We start from the raw sequence: 24,544 nt of genomic DNA, 5'->3' as shown, positions 1-24,544 counted from the left end.
AACAACTGAAGTTATATTGCTCCAACTGAAAGGCTTTGATCATTAATTTTCTGAAATCAATAGAACAAGAAAAAAACCCTTTTTTTTCTCTGCAAATAGAACATCTCTGGTTTCTTTGGGACAACACTGAATTTTTAGTTTTACATTGCAAGAAGAAATATTAGTTGAGCACACTCTGCATACTAGAGTGAAATTATTGTAAAAATCTATTTAATTCCCACATATTATTATATGGTAGAAAAGAATTCTGAATATGAAGCATGTATAAATTATGTAAGTTGAAGATATCCATATACATCATCTGTGAATACATCTATGTAGTTCTACTTGTTGGCAATATTTCTAACAAAAACTGCATTTACATGTTAACAATGGAAATAAGTAACTTGCAGCAGATTCTAGGCATGCTTCTGATCCACGCATGGATCAGAGGTCAAAAGTAGTGATCATCAACTGGGAATGATTCTCAGCCTCTGTTACTCAGATCCTATCTGGTTTTCATGAAAAATAAAATGGACATCTGGACATTAATACTTAAGTAACAGTAACAGTGTTGGGCTGTGATCCAAATTCTGTTTGAATTAATAATAGATTTTCCCTTAAATTCAGTAGTCTAAGGATCAGGCCCTTAGAGTACTGCCTTGTTAAAACATGTCCTTGCTTTACTTTCAACCACATGGATGTTTATGTTCCAACAGAAATGGGATTGCAATCTCCAACAGCAGCCAGAAGGCAGGCACAATTTAGAAAGAGAATCAAGACTCATGTGTAGGTTTCAAGAGCTGTTTGGTTACACAGATACATAGGTGAGAGCTTAAAGTGTGAGGTTTCAAAGTGTTTCAAAGTTTTCAAATTATATCCCAAAGATATGGAGATGCCAAAATGACATCATCTAGGCTTTTTTTTTTCTATAACACAGCTAAATTGAGCACGATGTCTTTACCAAAAATAATTTCTCAACCACAGGAGTGAGTTGAATGGGGTGGCAGAAATCCCAATGTCACTTTCCTCTAAGGAACAGACACACTCCCTGTGCCTGAATGCAGTGTGATAAGAATGACCACTAGTCCCAGAGAAATTCCCTTCAGAAAAGAATAGTACAACTAAGTGAGCAGTTATTAACCCCTTATTCCTAATTTAATTCTTTAATTTGGCATAGTAAAGCATAGGGAGTTTTGGCACACAGTAAGGGAATAGAGGTGCGTGGGAAAGCTCTCTTTGCACTAAAATTAGAAGGGAAGTCATGAGTTTGATGAAAATCATGGGAAGAACTTGATTCAGCACTTTCCAAACTTTGCGCAAAATTATCCACTCTGAATGCTTTCTGTTAAGAACAGCACTCATCTGCATCATCACACACTTCCTTAAAAATATTATATAAATAAAATAACTTTGCGAACCAAGGGTCATGAACCACCAGTAATTTTAGTTAATACTTAGTTAAATAACTTTAGTTAATTGTACTTGTGTACCATCAGAATTACAGCAGTACTTATTTTGTTCCTTCCATTTTCCTATATCTCTTCCACTTTCTTTATCTTTCTGTTGGGATTTCAAAATGTTCTTTCCTTTTTTCTTCATGCTTCAGTAAAACAACAGATTCTTTTGGGGGGAGGGGATGGGAAGGGGATTTGTGTTGTGCCTAAAGGGCTGTCATAATTTCTCTGTACCACTCCCTTGCCTTGGCCTACCTACCTTGTCTTCACCTTCTGAGTTTTTATTTTTTTATTTATTTAGACAAGAGTATTAGGTGATGATGTTTGAAGGAGAGACAGGTCCACAGGAAATCTTTTTCCTAGACAATGAAGAATGTTAAGATTTGAAGAAAGGCTTCAACTTGTTCTCCAGAATAAGTATGAGCCGCTCAAAGAGCATAAATGACTGTTATGGAAAACTAATTAGTCACCCCCGTGTATGTTCACTAATGTATGTGTAAAATACCACCACCTGCCATTAACGAAATGTAATATTCTGTCACCCTCTAGTGGTGGGTCTACACCACCATTCTCCAGCTAGTTGTGATGGAAAATGTTCTCACTACATGTCTTTTTAGGATTTAGGATTTACTGGGCCCCAGTGTTTGGTGGCCTGTGTGCATGGATTTGTAATTTTGGTCTCCACTGCATATATCTGAATTTTGTCCTAGAACTTCATCCTATAAATTAGTGATGTAAATTGTCTGTGTTGGTTTGGGGCAGATTAATTAGAGGTTTGGGAGAGCTTTTTAAGTTGTGTGCTCTTATCCTTGGATAAGTCAAGAGAATATTGGCTGAAATCCAACCTGCAAAGTAGGGAATGTAACTGTGCATTTGAAATCCTTATTGGACAGTCAAATCCATTATTTCTTAATTCCAATTTTTACACATAATAAAAGTCCATGTCTAAGACTGTCTGATACTGCACTGGACCAGTGCAATGCCCATTCTAGTCTGTGAAAGCAGCATTTGAGCCCAAAATCATAGAGTGACCTATGTGTCATACATGCTTCTTGTTTTATTTCACAGCAAAGTGATATCACAAAGCTGAAAAACTTGACATCACCTATTTTATTAGGTCCAGCAATACTTACAAAATATGTGTTTCTGACCTACCTGCAGAAAAAAGCTGAAAGTGCAGGATGCTGGAGAATGGCATTTAATGGGATAATTTATCAAGATTCCAGTAACTGATAATATTGATGAGTTTTACACTGATATTGGACAATTTGGTTTCAGATCACATATGACTTAAAGCATCCTAAGTTACAGCAAAATATTTCATCTTAAATTGAAGTGTTGTGTTTTTTACTGGATCAAGAGGTGGTGAAACATATAGAAAGCTGATTCATAGCTTGGGACAACTAAAACGGTCCCTTTTGATCACTTTGCAGGGCTCTTCTCAGAGGTGTAATAAGTGTTATTCATCTCTGACCAGAGACTCTGCAATTCCTCTTAACATAATTCAGTATTTAAAGTATCAAATTATACTATCTATATGTCTGTAATTTTATCAGTGTGGGCCATGCATCCACCACTTACGTGTGAACTCAGAATTGTCCAGTAATTAGATTAGTTCCCTGTTTCTTTGTTAAAGGGGTATATGGCAGCATCTTTGTATTAACAAATTAAATAGAAGTGTATATCAGTATGTCAGCAAAGGCTTTTTGCAGCACTCACCTCACCAGGAGGATTAGTTTAGCCAATCTGCCCTTAGACACTTCAGGAGCAATTATCCCTGCTTGGACCACAGAGACCCTGCCAGCTACATCATGGAAAGACAAACTGTTTCCATGAGGGGACTGTGCTCTCAGTAAAACTTCCAAGTCTCTCAAGAAAGAACACAGCCTGCACCTCCTGTAATGTGTAATAAGCATGGGACACCCAAGAGGAGTCTCCTGACCATGCTGCTAATTAACAAACTTCTGAATTGCTGAAATTTCAGCAAATCTGCCAGTCATTGCTTCTACACTCAGGAGTGTTCTAAAAATACAACTGGAAAGCGGGGAGGAGGGGGGGGAATTCTTCCCATATTTTCATGAACATTAATTCAGTGTTTAAAAAATAATATCCAAATAATGGCAGATTTTTCAGCTACTTTCAGGCTTTTATGTCTGCATCTGAATCCTGGAAACATGAACATAATATATACTGCACACGTGTACACCCACACGTCAGCAGAGCTAGGCAGATCCACAGAGACAGAGATTTACATTAATTTTTTCATATTCATTTAATTTTCCTTCATTTACCGAAGCAAACAGGGGGTTTTTGACTAATGGAACTGCAGTTACACAGAGGGAAAAGGAAGTTATCATTCTCATCTTCATCATCGCATATAATGAAGCAATTTCAGTAACGCTCATGTCAACGGATTGTTGGTGATGGTGCATTCTTCAGAAGGAATACAAATAGACTTCACTGACCCTGGGGTGCTGAGAGTAATATGAAACTTACTCTGACTTGTAAACTGAGCAAACATGACACAGAGATCACAGAATAAGGGTGTGTATTCCTCTTTCAGCCTTGTTTTGACAAAGTGACTTTTTCCAGAGGGACATTTCTGCCTTTTTTTTTTTCCAGCATGTTTCACCTTTCACTGACTATTAATCCCAGTATGACTTAACTTCAAATTATGATTCCCACCTATAAGCATATGTGAGTTAATTCTTAATGTTTTTTCTCATTTATTTGAGCACACAGTTGGCACTCCAGATATCTAAGAAAATAAATGTATGAAAACAACTGAGTAAATTGAGTTTAACCAAATGTAGCAAGTCATAAATATTAGAACAAAAAGTATTATTAAAATTCACATTCATTAATGAAGAAGTTTTACTATTAGTAACTTTAAGAAATCAGGGCAGACCACAATATTTCTGAAAACTGCAGTTTCTCACAGTCTATGTAGTATTCTTCTAGCTTTAGACTAAAGATAACTTTCCTATATCTGGTGCAGGTTAACATTTATACAGCTATAAGTTTTAAACAGAATTCTCAGAGCCTTATGAATTGGATTAATAAAGCATGTTTTGCTAAAAGAGAAATTATTCAAAGTATTCCTATTTCTCTTAAAGCGCGGTCTATGTAATATGTTTGATGACATGGATAGTACTCCAACACAAAATATTTCAAAATAAAGGCATTGGCACAGCAACTAGTGTATTTGTTCCATGCAACAGAACAGCTGAGGATGGGGTTTAGCCTCTTCATCATGTTGACTAATTGATAAATAGCTTTTAGCAATACCAATGTATATGGTAAAAGACCTTAAAAATCTTATCCATAGTTTGCAGGTGGAGAAAGAAGGCATGTCAAAAATCACTACAGAATATTGCTATAACCCACCCTCCTAATTCTCCTTTCAACTAGGCCATGAAATCTGAGGACAATAATAGTGGCTGCTTATATGAAAAAATGTGTCAGGCTTGGTTGCCTTGGTTGTATGAGATATTAGATCAGTGATGGCAGTTCCAAGTTTGGATAAAGAAAATGCCAGGCTAGACCAGGAAACGAAGGACCTAAATTACTTGGGTTTTTTACAATGTTGAAGGCAAAAGTGCAATTATTTTTCTAGAGTAATAAGCAAACTCTAATTCAAGGAAAATTTGATGGTCCAGATAAATGTTTGCCTATGGTGTGGCTCTTAAACAGACTTCAGGGGGGTAGAACAGCCATATTTGCTGACTTCTAAGCATTTTCTGATTTTTGTTTTTCCCAACAGAGCTACAGCGAACCTGTTGATGTTAAAGCCACCCCACAACCTCAGATGATGAATTCAAAGCAGTCAGTGTTTCATGGGCCTGCCCAGGCTCACTCTGCACTGTACCTCAGTTCCCACTACCACCAACAACCAGGAATGAATCCTCACATCACCGCCATGCATGCCAACATCCCCAGGAACATAGCGCCCAAGCCCAACAACCAAATGCCAGTGACTGTTTCCATAGCAAACATGGCTGTGTCCCCTCCTCCACCGCTTCAGATTAGCCCCCCTCTGCACCAGCATCTCAACATCCAGCAGCACCAGCCGATCCCAATGCAGCAGTCCATCGGAAACCAGCTACCAATGCAGGTCCAGTCTGCTTTACACTCACCTACAATGCAGCAAGTAAGTTGGGGCTTTTCAGTTCTCTTGGGAATTATTTTATTTCTGGGAAGGGCGTGGGGAGGGGAGTCATCCAGAAGTTGGCATAGTGAGAGAGATTTAGATTAGTTTTAATTTTGCAGGTTCCAAAACCATGGTAGTATAGGCTCAGTCTTTCAGGGGCAAGAACAAATGAAGGAGTTTAACTAGATGATGGAAAACTGTAGTAGAAGTGTTTGTGCTAGGGACCATGTCCATCACTGCCCATAGATCCGTCTGCAAAGCTGTGACTTCCCTGAAATAGTGAAATGCAAAGCCTTCAGGAGTCACACTTTGCAAACAAAAGGCAGGCATGTCTAGAAAAAATATGATTGTAGCTTATGCTGTTCTCCTTGTGCTGACTGCAATGTGGGACTGTCAGAGGAAACATAAAGAAACCTAGGTTGCACTGAATATACTAGTTTAAGTGAAAATTAGTGTTTTACATTACTCCACATTCACAGCTTCATTTTGCTAAATAGATATACCTTCTTTTTACTGGAAATAAATGGGCTATGTCCACCATCCCAATATGGGGCTTTTTTGTTTGTTTTTTTTTTCCCTACTCTGAATGTTTTTGAGAGTTTATTCTGAATATATTTCCTATGAGTTCTGAGTTAATGCAGACCATCCATGCTATTGTGCCTTCCAGGCTTACAGAGGAGCATAAAGAGAGCAGATAAACTGTTGATTGCATGAGAGAAAAATTCTTTTTGTATTGTATGAGATCTGACTATCAATAATAATATCTTGCTTTGCAAAGAGGCATTAAAATGAAAATTTTTGAATGGAATTGCAAGAATCTACAAAATTTGTATACACAAAACTTGTCAATACCGGCTGATAATACATAGTCATGAACTTGCTCCGTGTTTTATATTTCTCTAAAAATTCACCTTTGCTAACAAGGCATTTGCCTTTGCTTTCCAAGCCAGAAACATTTAATCTCAAGACTGGTCTTTAGAGTTGGAAATACTTGAACACAAACCATAGCTTCTTGCTGGGAGAACACTTTAACAGGGGAAAAAATTTTCCAAAGAAAAAAAACCCCAAAAGTGTTGAAAGCAATTTGTACTGATAAACTTAGTTGTTCAGGAGATAAATCAAGATATGCTCAGGATGATTTAGATTTAGTCAGAGACTTTGATCTTAGTCTCAGGAGTGATTTGGTGTAATCAGAAAGGAAAACTTCTGAAATGTTCCCAACTTTTTCCTAGTTCAGTCAATTTTTCACTCTCAGAGAAAACAGACTCAACAGACTTATGACCACACATATGTGGAGTCACGTATTCATGGAGATTTTCCTGCAGCTAGTGTGAGTGTTCCAGAAGAGCCCTGCTCAAGTCTCAGAGAAACTCAGAAGCTGACTCCATGCCTGGGCAACTGGAATTAGCTGGATGAAGTCCTAGGTGGGTGAGCCAGGAGGGTCTGTCTGGAGATCCTGAGCCCAGAGGAACCCTGGTTGAACTGCAGTCTCAGAGCAGTGAGAGACAAAGCAATACTCTGGTTCATTTACCAAACATGAGAAATTACATCTGTGATGGCCACCTGTTGAGATCCTATAGCTATATTTCAATGAGTTTTTATTGCACAGTCACTCAGTCTTCCAAGTTCAGATTGTTTGCCAGCTTCAGTGTCACTAGTGTATTAGCTGTCCAATGCAGAACTCCTTATGTCTTTTCCAGAATTGTTAGGCATCATTTACTGAATAGATTTGAAAATCTGTCTCTATTTAGTGAATTAATAGTGGAGTTGGGGCTAGCAAAAGATGCCATGCAGATGTTAGATAATTACATATTTATACCTGAACTATCATTTTTGTATGAATAAACACTTAGGCATTACTCTAAACTCTGTACTAAAGAAAAGGTAATGTAGTATGAATCTGCTGTTTTATTTTGCCAAGTTGCAAGCTTGTAGCATAAGGTGTGTGCATCCATGGTTTGAAAGTACTTTCAGTCATCTGTGGGATATATGGCACACAGTTGACTTGTTTTTAGCTTAAGAAAAAATACAGGACCCTTGGTTGTAGAAAACAGGTCTCTAGAAGTCAGAATGTAGACCTTTATCACAATGAATCTTTTTTTAACTAGGGATAATTACAGTTAAGTAAAAATGCTGTACCTCTGTGTTCCTGTTAAACTCACAATATTTTAGGTCAAATGCTTTTTACCAACTCATATTCCTTAGTCAGAAAGGCTGATGCTTTTAATGAAGATACCGTGGTGAGATATTTCTGTTTCACTCAAGGTGCTTGTTACTTGTTGAAATGCTTCACTGCCATGCTTCACCTACATGTCTCTTTAATCACTGTAATATCTACAAGCCAATTTATATTTCTTACACTCCTGCTTTTGCTTTACGGTCATGCAGGTTTTGAGCTCTGGAAAGTCTATGTAATTTCACTTTGGAATATTTGTTTGGTTTTTGGGTTTTTTTTAACATACAACAGCTTATAGAGTTTGTGAATTGAATTTAAATGTAGCAAAATATATATTACATTATAGGGCTAGAGGTGTACTAACAATAGCATGATTTGCCATGACAGAACAGAACAGAACAGAACAGAACAGAGCAGAACAGTGGTATCCTGCTCAGTTTCTTAGGTATGACCCTTTTTAGACAAGAAATGGTAGAAAACAAAAAGCCAGGATTTCATACTGTGTTAGAACATAGAAGACAGGTGGTCACCAGGAGACAAATAGCAAAAAGTCAAGAGATTACAACCTAAAAGTAAGGACCTTTCTGACTCAATTGTCAAAGGACTCTGCTCTCCCTCCTGCTTGAAACAGAGCAAACACTCTGGTGATCACAGAGCTTGTTAAAGAGGAAAAGATGTAATGGGAGAAACATTGAGCTCTCCCAGCAGCTCAGAGTCAACAGCAGTAAGGAGAAAGAGGAGGCACCACACTGTCTGTCTGGCCTATGGTGAGGAGGAAAGGGGAGGTCTGGATGTGATGTTCAGTCCCAAACAACGCTGTGTAGAGCACTCTCCTGAATAAAAAGCCAAGAAGAATGGAAGAATGTGAATTCTGAGAAAGCAGAGCAATAGTTGTTTTTAAAGCAACATTTTTTCACTTCCTTTTCTCTCAAGTTGTTTTATTTCCTCCATGCTTAGGTATGGCCACCATAAGCCTTTCCAAAGACTCTATGAAGGCAGCAAAAACAGAAACTAGTTAACAGACCACTCCCCAGGGAGTGAGTACAACAGGAGTCATTTTCCTCTTTGGAAGCCTCAGCACTATTCATACCAAATATACTAATACACTAAAATAAAAAAATAAAAAAAAAAGAGGCAAATTTCATCATGTCACACTGCAGCATCTGCAGCATGGAGCTTAATAGGCAAGAGAAGAGTAAGTCTGCCAACTTATTCTTCTCAGAGCAGTTTTCTACTGCATGTGTTGGCTCACCTGGCTGAGCATCTTCATTGCAAACTGTGCTGGAGACATGTTAGAAGTAGAAATCATCAGTTGTGGGTTTTCTTTTTTTTCTTTTTTTTTTTTTCTTTTTGTTTTCTTTTTTTTTCTCCTTTTTTTCCCAAATATCCCTCTTTGAAATAGTTCCTGTCTCACCAGTGTGACACTCAACAGTAGCAGGCTCTGCAAATCCCTGCTCTCACCATATCCCCTGCTTGAACTCTGGCTCTGTGACATTTGGTCAGACATTTTCTCCATGAAAAGGGGGATAGTTTCATATCAAAGGCCATCTTGTATAATATCTGAAGGACTGCCAACTCCAAGAAAAACCACAAAGAGATTTCAGTCCTGGCAGGAAGGAACACAGTTCTCCAGAAAACATTGTGCATGAAATTCACAAACTCTTCTATGCAAACTTTGAGGAGGGTCTGCTAACAAGTGCTGACCTGAGGAGACAGTTCTGTTCCCACTGCTTCCAGGACAATGAGCTGGTCTTCATCAGCTCTGCAGGGAACAGCATGTCCTTCTCCATATCCAGCACTCCTTGCCTGCACGTGTGCAGCTGCCAAATCAAGAGTGACTGCCAGCTGGAGATCTCCTTTGAGGATCCACAAAAACGACAGAACATCAAAAAAATCAAAAATGTTGGTAGCCAAAAGTCCTCAGTGGCTGCACAATTTCTGTTATTTTTAAAATCAATTAACTCTGTGGAGTATGCAGCTGATGCAATGCATGCAAATTGTTCTGAAATGCAATGTAAAATTTTGGTATTAGCATTTTAGTCATATGCCTAGCATTAGTAATTATTTTTTAATTTCTTTTAAACAATCTTCTCTATTTTGAGTTAACTAAATTGTAACTTCTCAGAAGTTGATTTTGTCTTTTTTCTCTTCTGTTCCAACAGTTAATGAATAAATTTTAAAAGGGTCACTACTGTAGACCTTTGGGGTTCTTGTTTACAGTGATAATCCTTTAAACTATAAAAAAATGACAATTATCTCTATTCTCATACTTAGTTTAAAATTAGATCCTGATTTTTATTTTCTTTAACTTCTAATTCTGAAATTCATTATATTTTTCTTAAATGTCATTAACAGGAACTGTGTTAAAGTTTTACTTTTCAAAGTCAAAGTCCACTTTGCTGTAGTTTTTCTTTTATCCACCTTTGACACATAGGTAGACTCACTGTAGATTTGAAGAGTGTGATTTTTCTTTCATTAAATGCTCATATGAGCATCTTATCACTGTATAATTTTTTGACTGATACAGAGTTGTCTCTCTCCAGTCTGTTTCTTAGGTTTGACATGATGTTTAATTTTTACTCAGTTGGCCTTAGATGATTTGATTATTAACCCTTGTCATTCAAATCAGCACAATTTCTCCAAAGTTCAGGCTGAAACAGCAGCTGGAGCTGCAGCCTGTTTTCACTTGCAAGGTCATTCTTTCCTTTCTCTACTCACATGGATATTTGTGCCTCTTTCTGAGCATACACCTCTACCCAGCCTGTTCAATGTGCTCTTTGGTGTGAAGAGTGATGAGACTGAGGATTCACTCCCTCCTTAATGCACCCAGATCTTGTTAAAGAACCCTTTTAAGTAGCCTGACTGGAAGCATCACCTTCCCTGCTGAAAATCCTTCACCCAACCCTTGCATGGGATGGTCAGTCCCATGTCCAACTCTGTCCCACTTCAGTTCACAGGCAGAGGAAGCAAAACTAGATTCTTAATGTCTAGTAGCCGTGGCTGCAAGTACCTATGCATGACAAAGCACCAGAAGATTAATGTATGCCACTTTTTTTTTTTTTTTGATAATAACTCATTTCAGAATACTTTTAGGTTTTTTTTTCTTTAGAAAACAAATGTATACAGCAAGATGATTGCACAGCCTGCCAAAAATAATAACCTCATTTTTTCTGCCATATATTTTATATACAGCAAACTCAGGAACCTGCTTTATTTGTCCAGATTTCTTCTTCTTTTTTTTTTAAGCTTTGTCTTCGAATGAGGTCAAGAGAAAAAAAAAAATCATTAATATCTGTCAACTTCCTTTATAACCTTAAGGAAAAATCTTTGTATGATATCACACAGACAGATTTTCAATTTCCTTGTGTAATAAACAGATGCTTTAGGATTTGGATGTAATTTAAAGGTTTAAAATATCACATTGAGATTGATGAATAAATCAGTTGTGAAGACAAAAACATTGATGCCTGTTGAAAATACCTCTCCAGACAGGCAGGAAATGAAATTAGTTCCTAGTAAAGTGTGGAGATGAGGATCACTCTTTAGTTCTGCTGCAGGCTTTTTACGACTTGCTACAGTGGCACAACGAAACTGCTAGGGCTACAGAAATCTAATTAAAGAGCAAATGTCCCTCCTGACATCAAATTAATCTTTATCAAGTTCCCTATTTTTATTTCAATCTGGGACAAGAAAATGAAATTTAAAATTCTAGGCATGTTGCAAAACAGTTGGTGATTTTCTCTTGAGCATTACAATGCAAAAACATTCACCATTGTTTAATTAGACCTCGAAGCACTCATTTTCTGAGCACTTTTTATTTCATCATTGTTTGTTAAAGGCTTACATAAATAATACCCAAATATTTACCACAAACCTGGTACAAGGCTGTTTCCCTCTGTTGTACAGATCTATATTTTCAAAGCTTTTTCTGTTGATGAAAAAGCTGAAGTAATTTTTGTTTGCATCTTAAACTGTACCGTACTTTATCAGTCCTTCATACTGAGTTGAGGTTGCTTAAATGATTTGACTTTAACAAGCATGCTTTCCATCGCCCACAGTGCAGGTATTCTGGTAGCCCTCAACCCTCCAGAGGCACCACTGAGACCCTTCTAGAACTGGAGCCTGGCTCAGATACCCCTGCACCATGTCAGCATTTATCACCTGAGTGTGCCCTAAGAAACAGAGCCCTATCCCAGGCAGCCTTGTGAGGTACTTAGACTTGTGAGGTAAATAGACTTGTGAGGTACAAGATGAAAGCATTGTTACACCTTATTTTGCAGGTAGAAGAATTAAATTTGCTCTGCAGCCCCAACCTTAACATGAGAGGTACCAATTCAGTCCAAGCACCCATGCACATGTGCTTTGCTGGAGAGACTCAAAGCACTTTGGCTGTGCTCACACAGAAAACTTGAAAAAATATGAGAATGCATGCGCACCCAGTTCCTGGGTTAAGACCCAGGACCATTCTCTGACACCTAAGCTATTTATTTATCCTAATTCCAGAAGAAATGGAATGGATATTGTACTGGTGGTTTCTTCCTTGGATTTGGAGGAAGTGTCTCCTTACTTCATGAGTTCTGTCCAGGGAGTTTGTGGATGCTCCCTCTCCCTGGAAGTGTTCAAGGCCAGGCTGGACGGACCTATGAGCAACCTGGTTTAGTGGAAGGCATCCCTGCCCACCAGATGATCTTTAAGATTCCTTCCAACCCAAACCATTCCATGATTTAGGGGTACTTGAGTCTCTGTGCCTGCTCACTTGCATGCTTTGCTGCTAGCTACTGTCTCTGTATAGTGTTTTTCTTGTATATACAATAGATCGGGGTATTTGCTACCAAAGGTAAATCTGAGTGCCTGGGGGTAGGATGTGTTTCTGTGGTTGGTGTCCTCTTACTGCTAAACTAAAAAGGCTTTATGGTTGATGTTTTGTATAAAAATGATGAAGATGGTATGCAAACCCAAATTTTCTGCCTTCTAATTACACAAAACTCCAATTAAAGTCATTGGGAAATCTGCTCAATTACTCTTTCCTTTGGATCTGTTGCAGGTACAGGGGTTGTCTCTGCAGCTCGCTGCACAGGTTTAGAGCCTGGTGAAAGGGCAGTGCATGAGCATAGGGGTTAGAGTCCCCATGGGTGTAACACCCACCATGGGAAGGCTTTATTTAATCTCATTAACAGGGCAGTATATAAATAACATGGCAACTAGATGTAGAATTCAGCTGTGAACTTGCTCACTACTAATGGTCTGTTTCTTGGAGTCAACAGGGACAAAGTGAGGTTTCCAAGAGTGTTTAAGGTACTGTAGTGTTACTCAGGGTATTCTCCATATGGAAAAGATTAAGAAATAAAGTTGCAGTCATTTATGGTCTAGACTAAAACCCGTGATAAGGATGAGTGGAGCAAGGTGGCCATGCACATGAGAGGTGGGGCAAAACACCTGCAGAACCTCAGGGAATAACCAAGGAAGAGAGATGAAAAGAAGGAAGTGATGTTCTATTTGAAGGAAGGTAATTTCTGTGGATGAAGGGGGACATGGGTGATTTGAAAACTGAGAATATTCATTTCTCTTGACAAAGGGTAGTGTGGCCTTCTTAAACCTGCAGAAAAAAACATCTGTCCACAAAACTGAAGGCTAATGAAGGCTACATAAGAAAAGCAATCACACAAAATGCACTAACACTGAATTAACAAAAAGCTGTGAGAGTTAATTCTATCTATTTTGTATGTGGGCTTTGGCTGGAAGGAGTGAGTTTCCAAACTAGGTATCTTGGTGCAAGTTCCATTTCGGATTTAGTAGCTATGCATCCAGTTAACTTCAGTGAGAATTGTATGCCCTTGCCTCAGTAAGGATTTTGGTCTGGATTTTTTCAGTAGACATCGATTGCTTTAATACAACATTCCTATGATTTTACCCAGTACAGCTCTTCCTACTTTACAGGAACATGATGTACAGGGTGAACCAGATACACTAGCCTTGAAATTTCAATTGTTCTCCTGGGTTTTAAACACAATATTTAAATATCAGAATATATCAAATGGCTAAAAATGATTATGACTTTTCATATGACAGAAAATTCAGGGAGCAGGTTAGATGTCTCTTTGTAACTTCCACTTTTTTTTCTCATCTCCTTGGTTTCAAAAGCAAGTTATTCTGTGCTACTTTCACTACATTAGTCCAACAACTGTTAAAAAGCTTTGGTTGAATTTCCGTTTAGTTGAGAGAGAAGTGCAAATAAAAGAAGCAGCAGATGGTCCCTTTGTGACTGAATGAAGAAAAAGGGTTTTGAGAACAATACGTGAATAGGTGTAGTCTAATAAAACAGTCAGCCACCTGCTGCCTGCATCCTTCAAAAAGATTCTGTTGCATATTCTGGGAATTAGTGACTAGTGTGTATGCTTACATTTAATCTAAATGGAAGCTCTAAGGAGCAAACAGACCTTTTTGTCCCAGTGCTGATTGAGTTGTTCTCTTGGTTTTGAATTGTTTCTGCTCTGTCTCCTTTAGTTCTGTCCTGTGACTGTGTAACAGCAAACAATGCTTTGGCAGCATTTAATTTCTGAAACTGAAGAAAGATTTTAAAACTTAGAAAGCACCTACACATCTTGGCCTATTTTAGGTTATAACCAAAATCACACCTGGAAAAGAAGTATTCTCTTATAGCATTGCACAGTACAGTCTGCATTTTTACTTTTTTTAATGCACCCAACCTGTTACTCTTTTTCCATACTTTGTAATGTACTTGTTTTCTCCTCTAGGGATTTACTCTTCAGCCTGATTATCAGAATATCATCAATCCAACATCAACAGCTGCACAAGTTGTGACCCAAGCAATGGAGTATGTTCGTTCAGGGTGCAGAAATCCTCCAGCACAGACTGTGGACTGGAATAATGACTACTGCAGTAATGGGTAAGCAGCCAGTGAATGCCACCTTGTGTTGAGCAACATTAATGACACGAGTATATGATAGAGAATTTGGGAACAGCATTGTTGCCCGTTTCCCCACAGTGTTTCTGAAGTGTATCTGTGATGGCCCTGTATTTATTCAGCAGTTAGTCTATAGTGGGAGAGCAATTGTTCAATACATACATTTATTAGACATTGTTGTCACCTTATCACAGCACATACACTTTCTAGGTCTCAGAGAACTTGCATTCCATAGAAGATCGGAACTGAAATCTTAGGGATTTCAGGAGTAAGAAAGAAGTTTTAAGATAACTATGTCTCAGTGAGAGGCAAATGACGTGAACAATTTTCTAGTCTGGGTCATGAAAAACCACGTCAGTGGGAAGCAGGGCTGATACATGGCATACAAGATACATGGAAGAAAATGGCATGAAGAACAGTTGACTGTAACCAGAAACAAAACACCATATCTGTAGGGGCCCTGTGTCCTCAATATATAAGGTTGGTAACCCCTTCAAACCTTCAACTTCTGGCAGCATGGTTTTTGTGGAGCCATGTTACTGTGCCAGGAACTGCCTGGAAACATTTAAGACTGAACAGAAGGTATCTTTTCAGTTTTAAATTATAGATGTTGTGCCTTTTGAACATGCCCACCAGCCTGACTTCCCCTTGATTAGCCTGAATCCCCAAGGCAATGGCAGATAAAAGCTCTTGGGTGCTCCCAAAGTGCCAAATCTAGCCAAGACAAATGAACAGAAAGTAGAACTAAAGAACAGTTTCATCTATTACATTTACTTAAACCAAAAATTTCACTTGCCCTATTGTTTTAAAGTGTTTCTGGAACTCAAATTAGAATGGAATAAAAATAATTTTCTGGCTACTAGTTCAGAATAACACCTTTGCTACAACCTGCTAACACTGAGGTGGACTCTAGCTAGTCTGAACAGCAGCATCATTCTTTCCCATGCCTATCACTGTTGCTTCATGACTTGGCCACTTGTTCAGCAGAACAGTTTCCCTTCTGTGCTCTACCACCATGTCAATATATGTGCTGCAGGCCCTTGTTGAAGTCTATTCAGCCCACAGACTTTTACAACCACTTACACTGAGCTCTGAATAGACTGTCCTCTGTAAAATGAGCCACAGCCACCTGTGGATTTGATTCCTGGTCTCTTCTGGAGCAAAGCAATGTGTCATTGTTCCCAGAAGTGCTCTCCAGATGTGCAGTGGGTGTAACTTCCCAAACCCAGCAGGTATGCCTGTAGATAGCCCACTCTGTGTAGATAAACCTTTGTAAATCCATATGAACTTAAACTACCTTTGCTAAGCTTCTGCTGTCCCCTTGCAAATGCTTACCTGAACCTGCCAGGACAGCACATTTTGGCTATATCCATACTGGTGAATCAAATGTGCCAGAGGCTCAGTAAGTGGCTGAAACCCATGTTCATGCAATGAAGCTCTCCTGCCTCTAACGAAACTGGCTGCTTCTTATGGAACATCATTCCAAGATCTGTGATAAACCCAGAGCTCCAAGCAGTTTTTGATAGTCAGTGCCACCAGCCCACTAGTGCAGGGTACCCTAAACCAGTGCTCAAACCCATGTTCCAGTCCAGTGCAATTTTAAACACAGATGTGGCCTCCAGGTTGCTATAAGTTACTATGACTTTTTCTTATTATTGCCATGGCAATGCAGCTGTACTTCCATGATATGCTTGGAGTTAATGACATGCAGTGGGGTTGTGGGGCTGATCTTTTTTTTTTTTCTTGAAGAATAGAACTAAAAATTTTTCAAATATTAAAAAAAAAGTCACATTTGTTCTTTTTCTTTTTGAACAGGGGCATGCAGAGGGACAAAGCACTCTACCTTACCTGAAAATCTGAAACACCTCTCCTTTCCTTTCACTGAGGAATGCAGGGAAGTCTTTTCATCATGGATTGCTTTATGCAGTCAGGGCAGTTCTGCATTTTATTAGAAAATACAAGTTGCTAAGCACTTAGGACTATTTGAGCTTGTGGGTCACCCACTCTGGAAAAAATAGTCTTGCTTCTTTCCTTTTCTTTGTTTTTTTTTTTTCCCCATTTTTTCTCTTTCTTTCTCCTTTCCACCCCTTCCCTGAGATCCTATAACGGACATTGCTTTTCTTCTTCCCTGAAGGAAACTTGGACCATTCAGATTTTATGTTGGTTTTTGCTGTGAAGTGCTGCGGTAGTAACTGCCTTAGCAACTGTAGATGTCTCGGATAAAAGTCCTGGATTTTCCATTGGTTTTTCATAATGGGTGTTTATATGAAACTACTAAAGACTTTTTAAATGGCTTGATGTAGCAGTCATAGCAAGTTTGTAAATAGCATCTATGTTACACTCTCCTAGAGTATAAAATGTGAATGTTTTTGTAGCTAATTGTAATTGAAACTGGCTCATTCCAGTTTATTGATTTCACAATAAGGGTAAAATTGGCAAACATTCATATTTTTACTTCATTTTTAAACAATGACTGATAGTCTATATTTTCAAAGTATTTGGAGAAAAAAAGTAAAGTAGTCCCAAATTATATTAATTAAAAATATTGGCTTTGTCTCGTGAAATAAATACAAAAAACTTAGGAGAAAAAACTAATGTTGATAAAGAGCAAACACATTTATTTTGTACTGCCTAAAAAAATGCTTTTTTTTTAAAGAAAATCACTTTCTGTGTACTGGTTAGTAAACGTCATTTAAGTCCTTTTATGTATAAAACTGCCAAATGCTTACCTGATATTTTATTAGATGCAGAAACAGATTGGAGACAGCTAAATTATAACCTCTACATATGGCTATGTATTATTGTTTCTTCATACTGTGTCTGTATTTAATCTTTTTTATGGAACCTGTTGCGCCTATTTATGAAATAATAAATATAGGTGTTTGTAAGTAAATTTGTTAGCATTTTAAAGAGGTTTCTTTGACGCTTTAACTTTTGCTGGCACAAATTGTTCACAACTGATGATGTGAATACTTTATTTAGTTTTTACAGTGACAAATATAACAACAAACCTGCTTTAATGGCAGAAAATGAAGGTAACCAAGAACTATTTCTCTATTTCTTTGGTTGTTATGGAAAATAAAAAAACATATTTTAAGTAATTCCCTTTTTAAATCATTGTAGGAGGAAGTTCCCCAAAACTAAGACTTGAACAAACAAAACTAACTGAATAGAACTGCATAACACTGCTTCTTAAAACTTCATCATGTTTTGTTAATTTGTCAAGTGGAATAAACATATTACCAAAAGAAATGTTACCAAATATGCTTCAGCCATTTTATTATATATGCAAAAGTCCTGCAGAATTTTAGGAAGTATATCAGAAATATATCCTAAAATATAAGGTAAGTTCAACAGCCACAGAGAAAAGGATAAAAACATCAAAAAGAAGGTATTTTGTCAATGTTTGGGATTAGGGATATCTCTGAAAATATATTTCTGGATGATTTTGTCCCAGATGCCTGTCCCATCAATGGACACCACCACTGATTTGTATTTTCTGTGTGAAATAAAGTAAGCAATTCGTATAGAATAAGCATTTGGCAATGCCATTGGTTTTTCTTTATAAAACAAAACAGAAACAAAGGCATGCTTGCTTCTGAATGATTTCAGGCAATGTACAATCAGAATCATTTGGCATGTAATAACTAATAAATAATGCAGATCAGATGTGATTACTCAAATAACTGTAGCTGAGAGCTCTAATTTTCCTGTCTTGAAACTGTATGAGAACTTGTGATTAAATTCACAGTTTATTGTTTGTCTGTTTAGTACATTAGAAATATACCAGCACTACTAATTACCCAATGTCTTCTATTTATTATATTACAGTAAACTACATTTTCCACTCATATTAATTCTAAAGAGAAAAGATAATTACTGAAAATGAGAAAAATCAACTTTGATTTTGACAGGCAGTTTTCCTTTTTCTTTTATGGAAAAGAACTGTGTTATCTTCATTTCTTTTAGAGCAGGTGTGCAGTCACATAAAGTTGTTAATTTCGGTATCCAAGCAGAGTTCGAAATACAAGAAAACTTTAATGTAAATAAAAAAATACATCATGAATAAAATACTTATTCTGTATGAACCTCTGGCTAGTTGGTGTCTCTCAGTCTGTCATCATGGGAACCTGTGGAGTGTTTGCTGTGCAGCACTTTACCCATCCAGTGCTCTGAGTGTTATTCTGTGTCCAGTCTCTGCTCAGATTAAACAACTGTGCTGGAAGAACAGCAGGTTTTGGCCATGGGTATACTGAAACCATTTTTTCCCCCAAAAGAAAGATTCAATCCATAGACGTCAATTCTTCATGTCTGACCTCAGAAAAACAAATGGTTGCCAGCCATGGGCATTCTGCTGTTTGATTTTGGCTGTGTATTGTCAGATATAACTTGCCAATAAATGGTTGAGATCCTTCTGTAAGCAGGTGAAACTCCACTGGAATTGGTGAAGATGTGCCCCATCCTTCACTGCAGCACTGTGCCTTGGGTACCCCAGCAACACAGACACCCCAGTCACTGCATGTAAGTCACCATCTGGCCTAACCACAATAATGAGAAAGCACACAGGAATTAAACAACCTGCACATGGAAGCAACACAGTAACAGCAAGAAAATATAATAAAAATATCTGACAGTGATAGAAACCAAAGGACATGGTCTGCCATTCATTGAAAATAATATACTTTTAAATTATTTTTTAAACATGGTGGACAGAATGCAAGGTTGGCAACATATACACTCTGCAGGTTGTAAGTTCCATCTGCTTGCACAAGGTAAGCAGAGGTTTTAAAAAGGAAAAGCTCTTTGATTTTACTGCTGCTCTCAGTTTACCATGTTCTGGTGACAGGAGATATCCTGGTCTCTCTATCCCCAGACTCACATGTGTTCCAAGCAGAAATCTCATCCAGCTGCTGCCTCTGACCAAAGAAGCCAAATTCTAATTCAAATGGGCCTGCCATAGGGTTTTCCCCTCACACTCATCCACAGGCAGTAAGTAAGTAATGTATTCATAGAGGGCCCCAGCCATTCACAGGGAAATGTAATGTATTCATGCCCACTTCTCTCTCTCTCACCAAATACCAGCTCCTGATTCCAGTGGTGTCTGCCAAATATTCCCTGTGAGGCTCCTCTGTAAACAGGCAACCCAACAAAAAAAGGGCTCATTACTGGAAGGTAAAACACGCTCTTACCACCTTCTTTAGCCTTTTGAGACATCACCCCACCCTGAACTACCATCTCCAAGCCTCTTTCTTCCCCAGTCCTGTAAACATGGCAGATCCACAGAGATATCTTTCTGTGCTCTGGGAAAACGGAGTAGGTAAATATCCATATTTTGCACATACTGTGAGAATTAGCTAAAGAGATGTTATGTAGCCCATACAGGAGTTACTCCCCTGGACTCCCATTGATAGGTAGATATAGAGGTACAGATACAGTGAAAAAGACTTGATAGATAGGCAGGGAGGCAGACAGATAAACAACCATTATCCTGTTAATTATTTTTTCTGGTGTTTTCAAGCCCTTTTGCATTGAAATAAAATATTATTTTGTGGGTATAGCAGCATGCTGGCAGTGGTGCAGGAGGTGCTTTGTGTCAGGTCTCACAGACACCATTTGCTTTCCTTTGCAAACCCGTGTATTTTATTATTACCCAGCAGCACATTAAATCACATCTCAAATGTAGCTCTTACTTCACCAACAAGAGGACAAGTGAGAACAATGACTTGTAACATTTCAGAGTCTGTCACAGTTACTGCCTAATTAGAGAAACCCACTAGCAAATGTGCATCTGCATGGATCCTGTGACTGTCATCATTTCACATTCTATTAAGGACTTGCTGTGATAGACACTTTACAAAGAAATTTTGTTCAGGCTAATACCAAGCTGGCAATCATATAACCGGACTGAAAATAAAATGAAAGAGGGAGGAAAAAGGAAAACTAAAAAGAGAGAGGAAGAGGAAAAGAAAAGGAAGCCTACCTATTTGGAAAACAGTCTGTGTGCAAAAATCAGTACACTGCAGAGAAGATCCTTACCCTCTGACAATTGTGTGTTTACAACGAGTCTGAGTATAATTGCTCTGATGGGCTGTCAAGGAAAAGATTAATTTGGCAAAGATTAGTATTGACTTGCTGTTTATTAAGGCTTTTAAACAGCTGTATCTGGCAACATTCCTATAAGTGCTTGTCATGTCTGAAAATCAGGCTCACACCCGGGTGCTTGCCAGCTGTTGCTAAACAGTCTTACCACTTAGAGTATCTTTCTCCAGGCCAAACAGCAAGAGCAAAGTATTGCCAAACCAGACTCTTTCATCCTGTCACTTTTCAGGGGATCTGAGAGCTCAGCTATCAGTTGATGGCTGAACGGCTGAGCTGATAGCAGCTGCCAGGAGAAGCAGGGTTGTTGGAGAGGTGTTACACCATGCCTAGGGGAGGGCTGCTGCTCTTAGTCACCTCACTGACATGCAAAAGCATAGCTTGCAACTGGTGTTATGCAAAGGGGCTCTAAATCCCTTAATGTCTGGGATCCAAACTAGGTAAGAGGCAGAACTCCAGAGCATGTGGTTCATCCTCTCAGGCTTTAATGTATAAAGCCAACAGAATAGGAGGGTAGAGTAGCCACTGTTAATCTTTATAAAATGAACCAACATTTTCTTCTATGACTTTTTTACCCAGACTGCTGATAAACAAAAGTCATAAAAGCCATGCACACAAAATACCCTGGGTCAGTGAAAACCTGTAAAAGGAAAGATGTCAGCTGTTATTTTTGTTACATTACTTAAAACATTTCAGCTGGCATTGTAGGCTTTAGTAGCAAGCTCAGAAACAAATAATACCAGTGGAAAGGAGGATAAACGGCTGCAGCTAAATGCCAATACAAATAGCCATGTGTTACAATTAAAGTTGATTTGGCCTTTCAAATAGAAGTCTGATTTTCTGGGATTAATCTCGACCTTTTCAAGTTGCATCAGGCTGAAATAAGTTGTCAGAACAGATGTGAATTTTGTTTGCAGAGAACAATTGTAATCCAGTAACCCTTGGAACATCAGCATTTTCCAGACTGCCGGCCAGCTGAGCAGCGAGGATGCGGACGGCGGACGGCAGACACCGAGAACACACAGCAGGCTGAACCAGAGAACTCAGAGCCATGTCCAGAGGCTGGATGTTTCGTTCAAACTCAAACCAAAATACTTTTCCTTTTAACTCTGAATTTGCCAAACAGCAGGGTGTATACAAAACTACCTGGGGAAAAAAAATTAATGTCAGATGAAGGATGGATATCTTTGTTATCTTTATAAACCGTGTTCTTTAGCTAAATCAAAACATCCAAGTAGGTGATTCCATGCACCACTTTTTCACAGAAGGCTGGGCACACTTTTGCAGAAGTCTCTGAAGGCTCCAAGAATCACACATTTCAGATGCTGCTCTAAACTTCTTTCTAAGAAGTCCTGCCTTACAATTTGCCTGGCTTCCGTACCTTTAAAAAAATAAAATAGAAAGGAAGACAAAGAAAACCTCCACTGAATATTCAAGTTTCTCATACTTTGATACATGGAGTCAAAAATTTCCCAGCTTTATGCACAGCATATATGGTGACCTTGGTGCTCCCATAGTGCCAGGTTTCAGTGGAAAGTAAAAAAAAGTCCAAAACCTTTGCAATATGGGCTGGGGGTGGGGGCACACAGGGTGCTAGCACAATACCTGTGGCAGCATAAGCCCCCTGCAGACAGAAAGCCTGTAAGCTGCTTTTGTAATTGCAACTTTCTTCAGTGAAACACCTGGATCCTTGTTTGTGCCATCAGTACAGTCATTTTTAAATACTGAAGATGCAAGAAAGATTTTTTCCTGCTGTCTATGTAGCACTGCTTAGATAGCAACATGAAGACCTAAAGTTCATTCAAAAACATGTCACCACTTGAATAAATAAAGCTGATGCCCTAATTAGCAGAGGAAGCCTTCATGTTTTTCTTAGAGTTCAAAATAATGAGCAGTCTCTCCTCTCCTCTGGCATACAAACATGTGCTGCATGATTTTGTTAAAGAAATGAAAATGAAAGGACGTAAGTGATGTGCCCAAGGACACAGAGTAATTTAGAGGAAAGGTAGCTGACATCTGAGAGTTTTGAAAAACAACCTTCTGCTTTAGTCATAACTAAAGTTCAAAATCTGTGAAGTGGTGCTCAGATCCATGGGCACAGCTTTAACTTAAGTGAGATTTAACAAATAATAAATAGGGGAAAGTTGCCAGCTTTCATTTGTCATCAGCAGTTTTCCACTTTTAAATCATATGTGGACTGCTGAGTGCTATTTTCAAACTTAACTCCTGTAAATTATTTTTAAAAAGTAAAATAAAAAGAGAGAGACATTGAAGTAAGCTCTGGTTCCAGGTTCCTGGAACCTTTGATTAAAATATCAAAGCTTGTGAGACTGGAATTTTGACTATATCATTCATATCCCTGATTTTTTTTTTTTTTTTTCAGAATTTCTGCCTAGAAGTCAATGAAGCTTTTTACCTACCTTTCTACATCAGACCTAACAGAGCACCATACACAAACATGTATCTGCCACCCAGAAAACTGATGAGACTCACCAGGAGAGAGCCATGGCAGCTCAGTGGGACTGTCCTGCATCTGAGCCTGCAGCAGAAGCTGCTCTCTGCCAGCAGGCTGGAAGCAGCCAGAGTGTGAGCTCCTGGCAGGAAGGTCCTGCCTCTGCAGCACATGGCTGATAGATTTTCAAGGCTGAGTATTTCTAATCTCCCAAGGGAGCATTTTTTTAGGACAATTTGAACAGAAGTCAGAAATAGGTTCTCCTATCTTGTATTGTCACCTTCAGACTAAGGAACATGACTCTACAAGTGGGAACCTTTCCAGAAGTGACCCCAGTACAAGGAAAACATTGACATACTGGAGTGAAGCCAGAGGAGGCTACCATGACGGTCAGGAACTGGAAGACAGGGCTGAGGTGGATGGCTGAGAATGCTGAACCTGGTTAGTCTCAAGGAGAGGAACTCCTTCTGCAGTCTGTGACTGCACAGTAGATCTTCACAGAGAAGACAAAGCCCAAATCTTTCTGGAGGCATACATGAAGGGCAAGAGACAACGGACACAAGCTGAAATAAGGGAAGTCCTCACTGCACATTATGGTAAAAATAACCACTAGGGGAATGTTGAAAACACTGAAACAGGAGTCCAAAGAGGCTGTGGGATTTCCATACTTTAAAATATTCAAAAGTCAACAGGATAGCCCTGAAGAGCCCTTTCTAAGTTATATCAGCTTTGTCTCTGGGTGTAGGATAGACCAGAAAAGCTGCAGAGATCCCTTCCAGTTCTGGTCTGTGATTCAGTTTCACACCAAATCCCCTACACACGGGATAGAAACCCAGCAGAACACAGTTGTTTGGCCTCAAATTGTGGAAGGGAGTGAGAGTTGGTTGCTTCCTGTTACACATCTCATGCTACAGTAAATTGTGCTATTTTAAACTGAAGTTTCACAGTCTGGTTTTACGTGTTGAGAAAAAACAAAAGTGAATGTCATTTGTATCTGAGTTTCCTGTAGAGGTTTATTTAAGGGGGAAAAAAAGCCACTCAAGCAAATCATAAATGCCAATCCACTAATCACTTTTCTGAAATGAATTTAGATTGCATTATTGGGAGCACAACTTTTCAGCAAAGACCAGAAGGAGTGTATTGGTTTTGCCTAAGCAAAACTAACTGGTAAAAGCTTGGACTCTGCAGAGCAAGGCCTCAGATAAATGAAGGAAAAGATACAGTTTTTCTTTTTTTATATTTTTTGAACATATAACATTCAGAATAAATCTCTGTGGGCTTCAACATGTGACTTTATATTTTAATGCTT

General features: G+C 38.6%; 1 protein-coding gene across 1 annotated transcript in view; it reads left to right on the top strand.

Annotated features, from left to right (window-relative positions):
• TOX (thymocyte selection associated high mobility group box) overlaps positions 1 to 17,935 on the top strand; it is a 217,079-nt gene extending 199,144 nt beyond the window's left edge. The window contains exons 7-9 of the mRNA XM_041412794.1: positions 5,200 to 5,586; positions 14,518 to 14,669; positions 16,503 to 17,935. Coding sequence (XP_041268728.1) covers positions 5,200 to 5,586; positions 14,518 to 14,669; positions 16,503 to 16,539 — 576 coding nt within the window. The 3' untranslated portion in view covers positions 16,540 to 17,935. The remainder of the gene's footprint in view (positions 1 to 5,199; positions 5,587 to 14,517; positions 14,670 to 16,502) is intronic.
• The last annotated feature ends 6,609 nt before the right edge of the window (positions 17,936 to 24,544 follow it).

The sequence above is a fragment of the Onychostruthus taczanowskii genome, unplaced genomic scaffold (assembly GCF_017590055.1).
Source record: "Onychostruthus taczanowskii isolate IOZ18803 unplaced genomic scaffold, ASM1759005v1 scaffold4, whole genome shotgun sequence".
NCBI classification, from domain to species: Eukaryota; Metazoa; Chordata; class Aves; order Passeriformes; family Passeridae; genus Onychostruthus; species Onychostruthus taczanowskii.
Note: the sequence above shows the minus strand (reverse complement) of the source record. Positions and strands in the feature narration are given on the sequence as shown.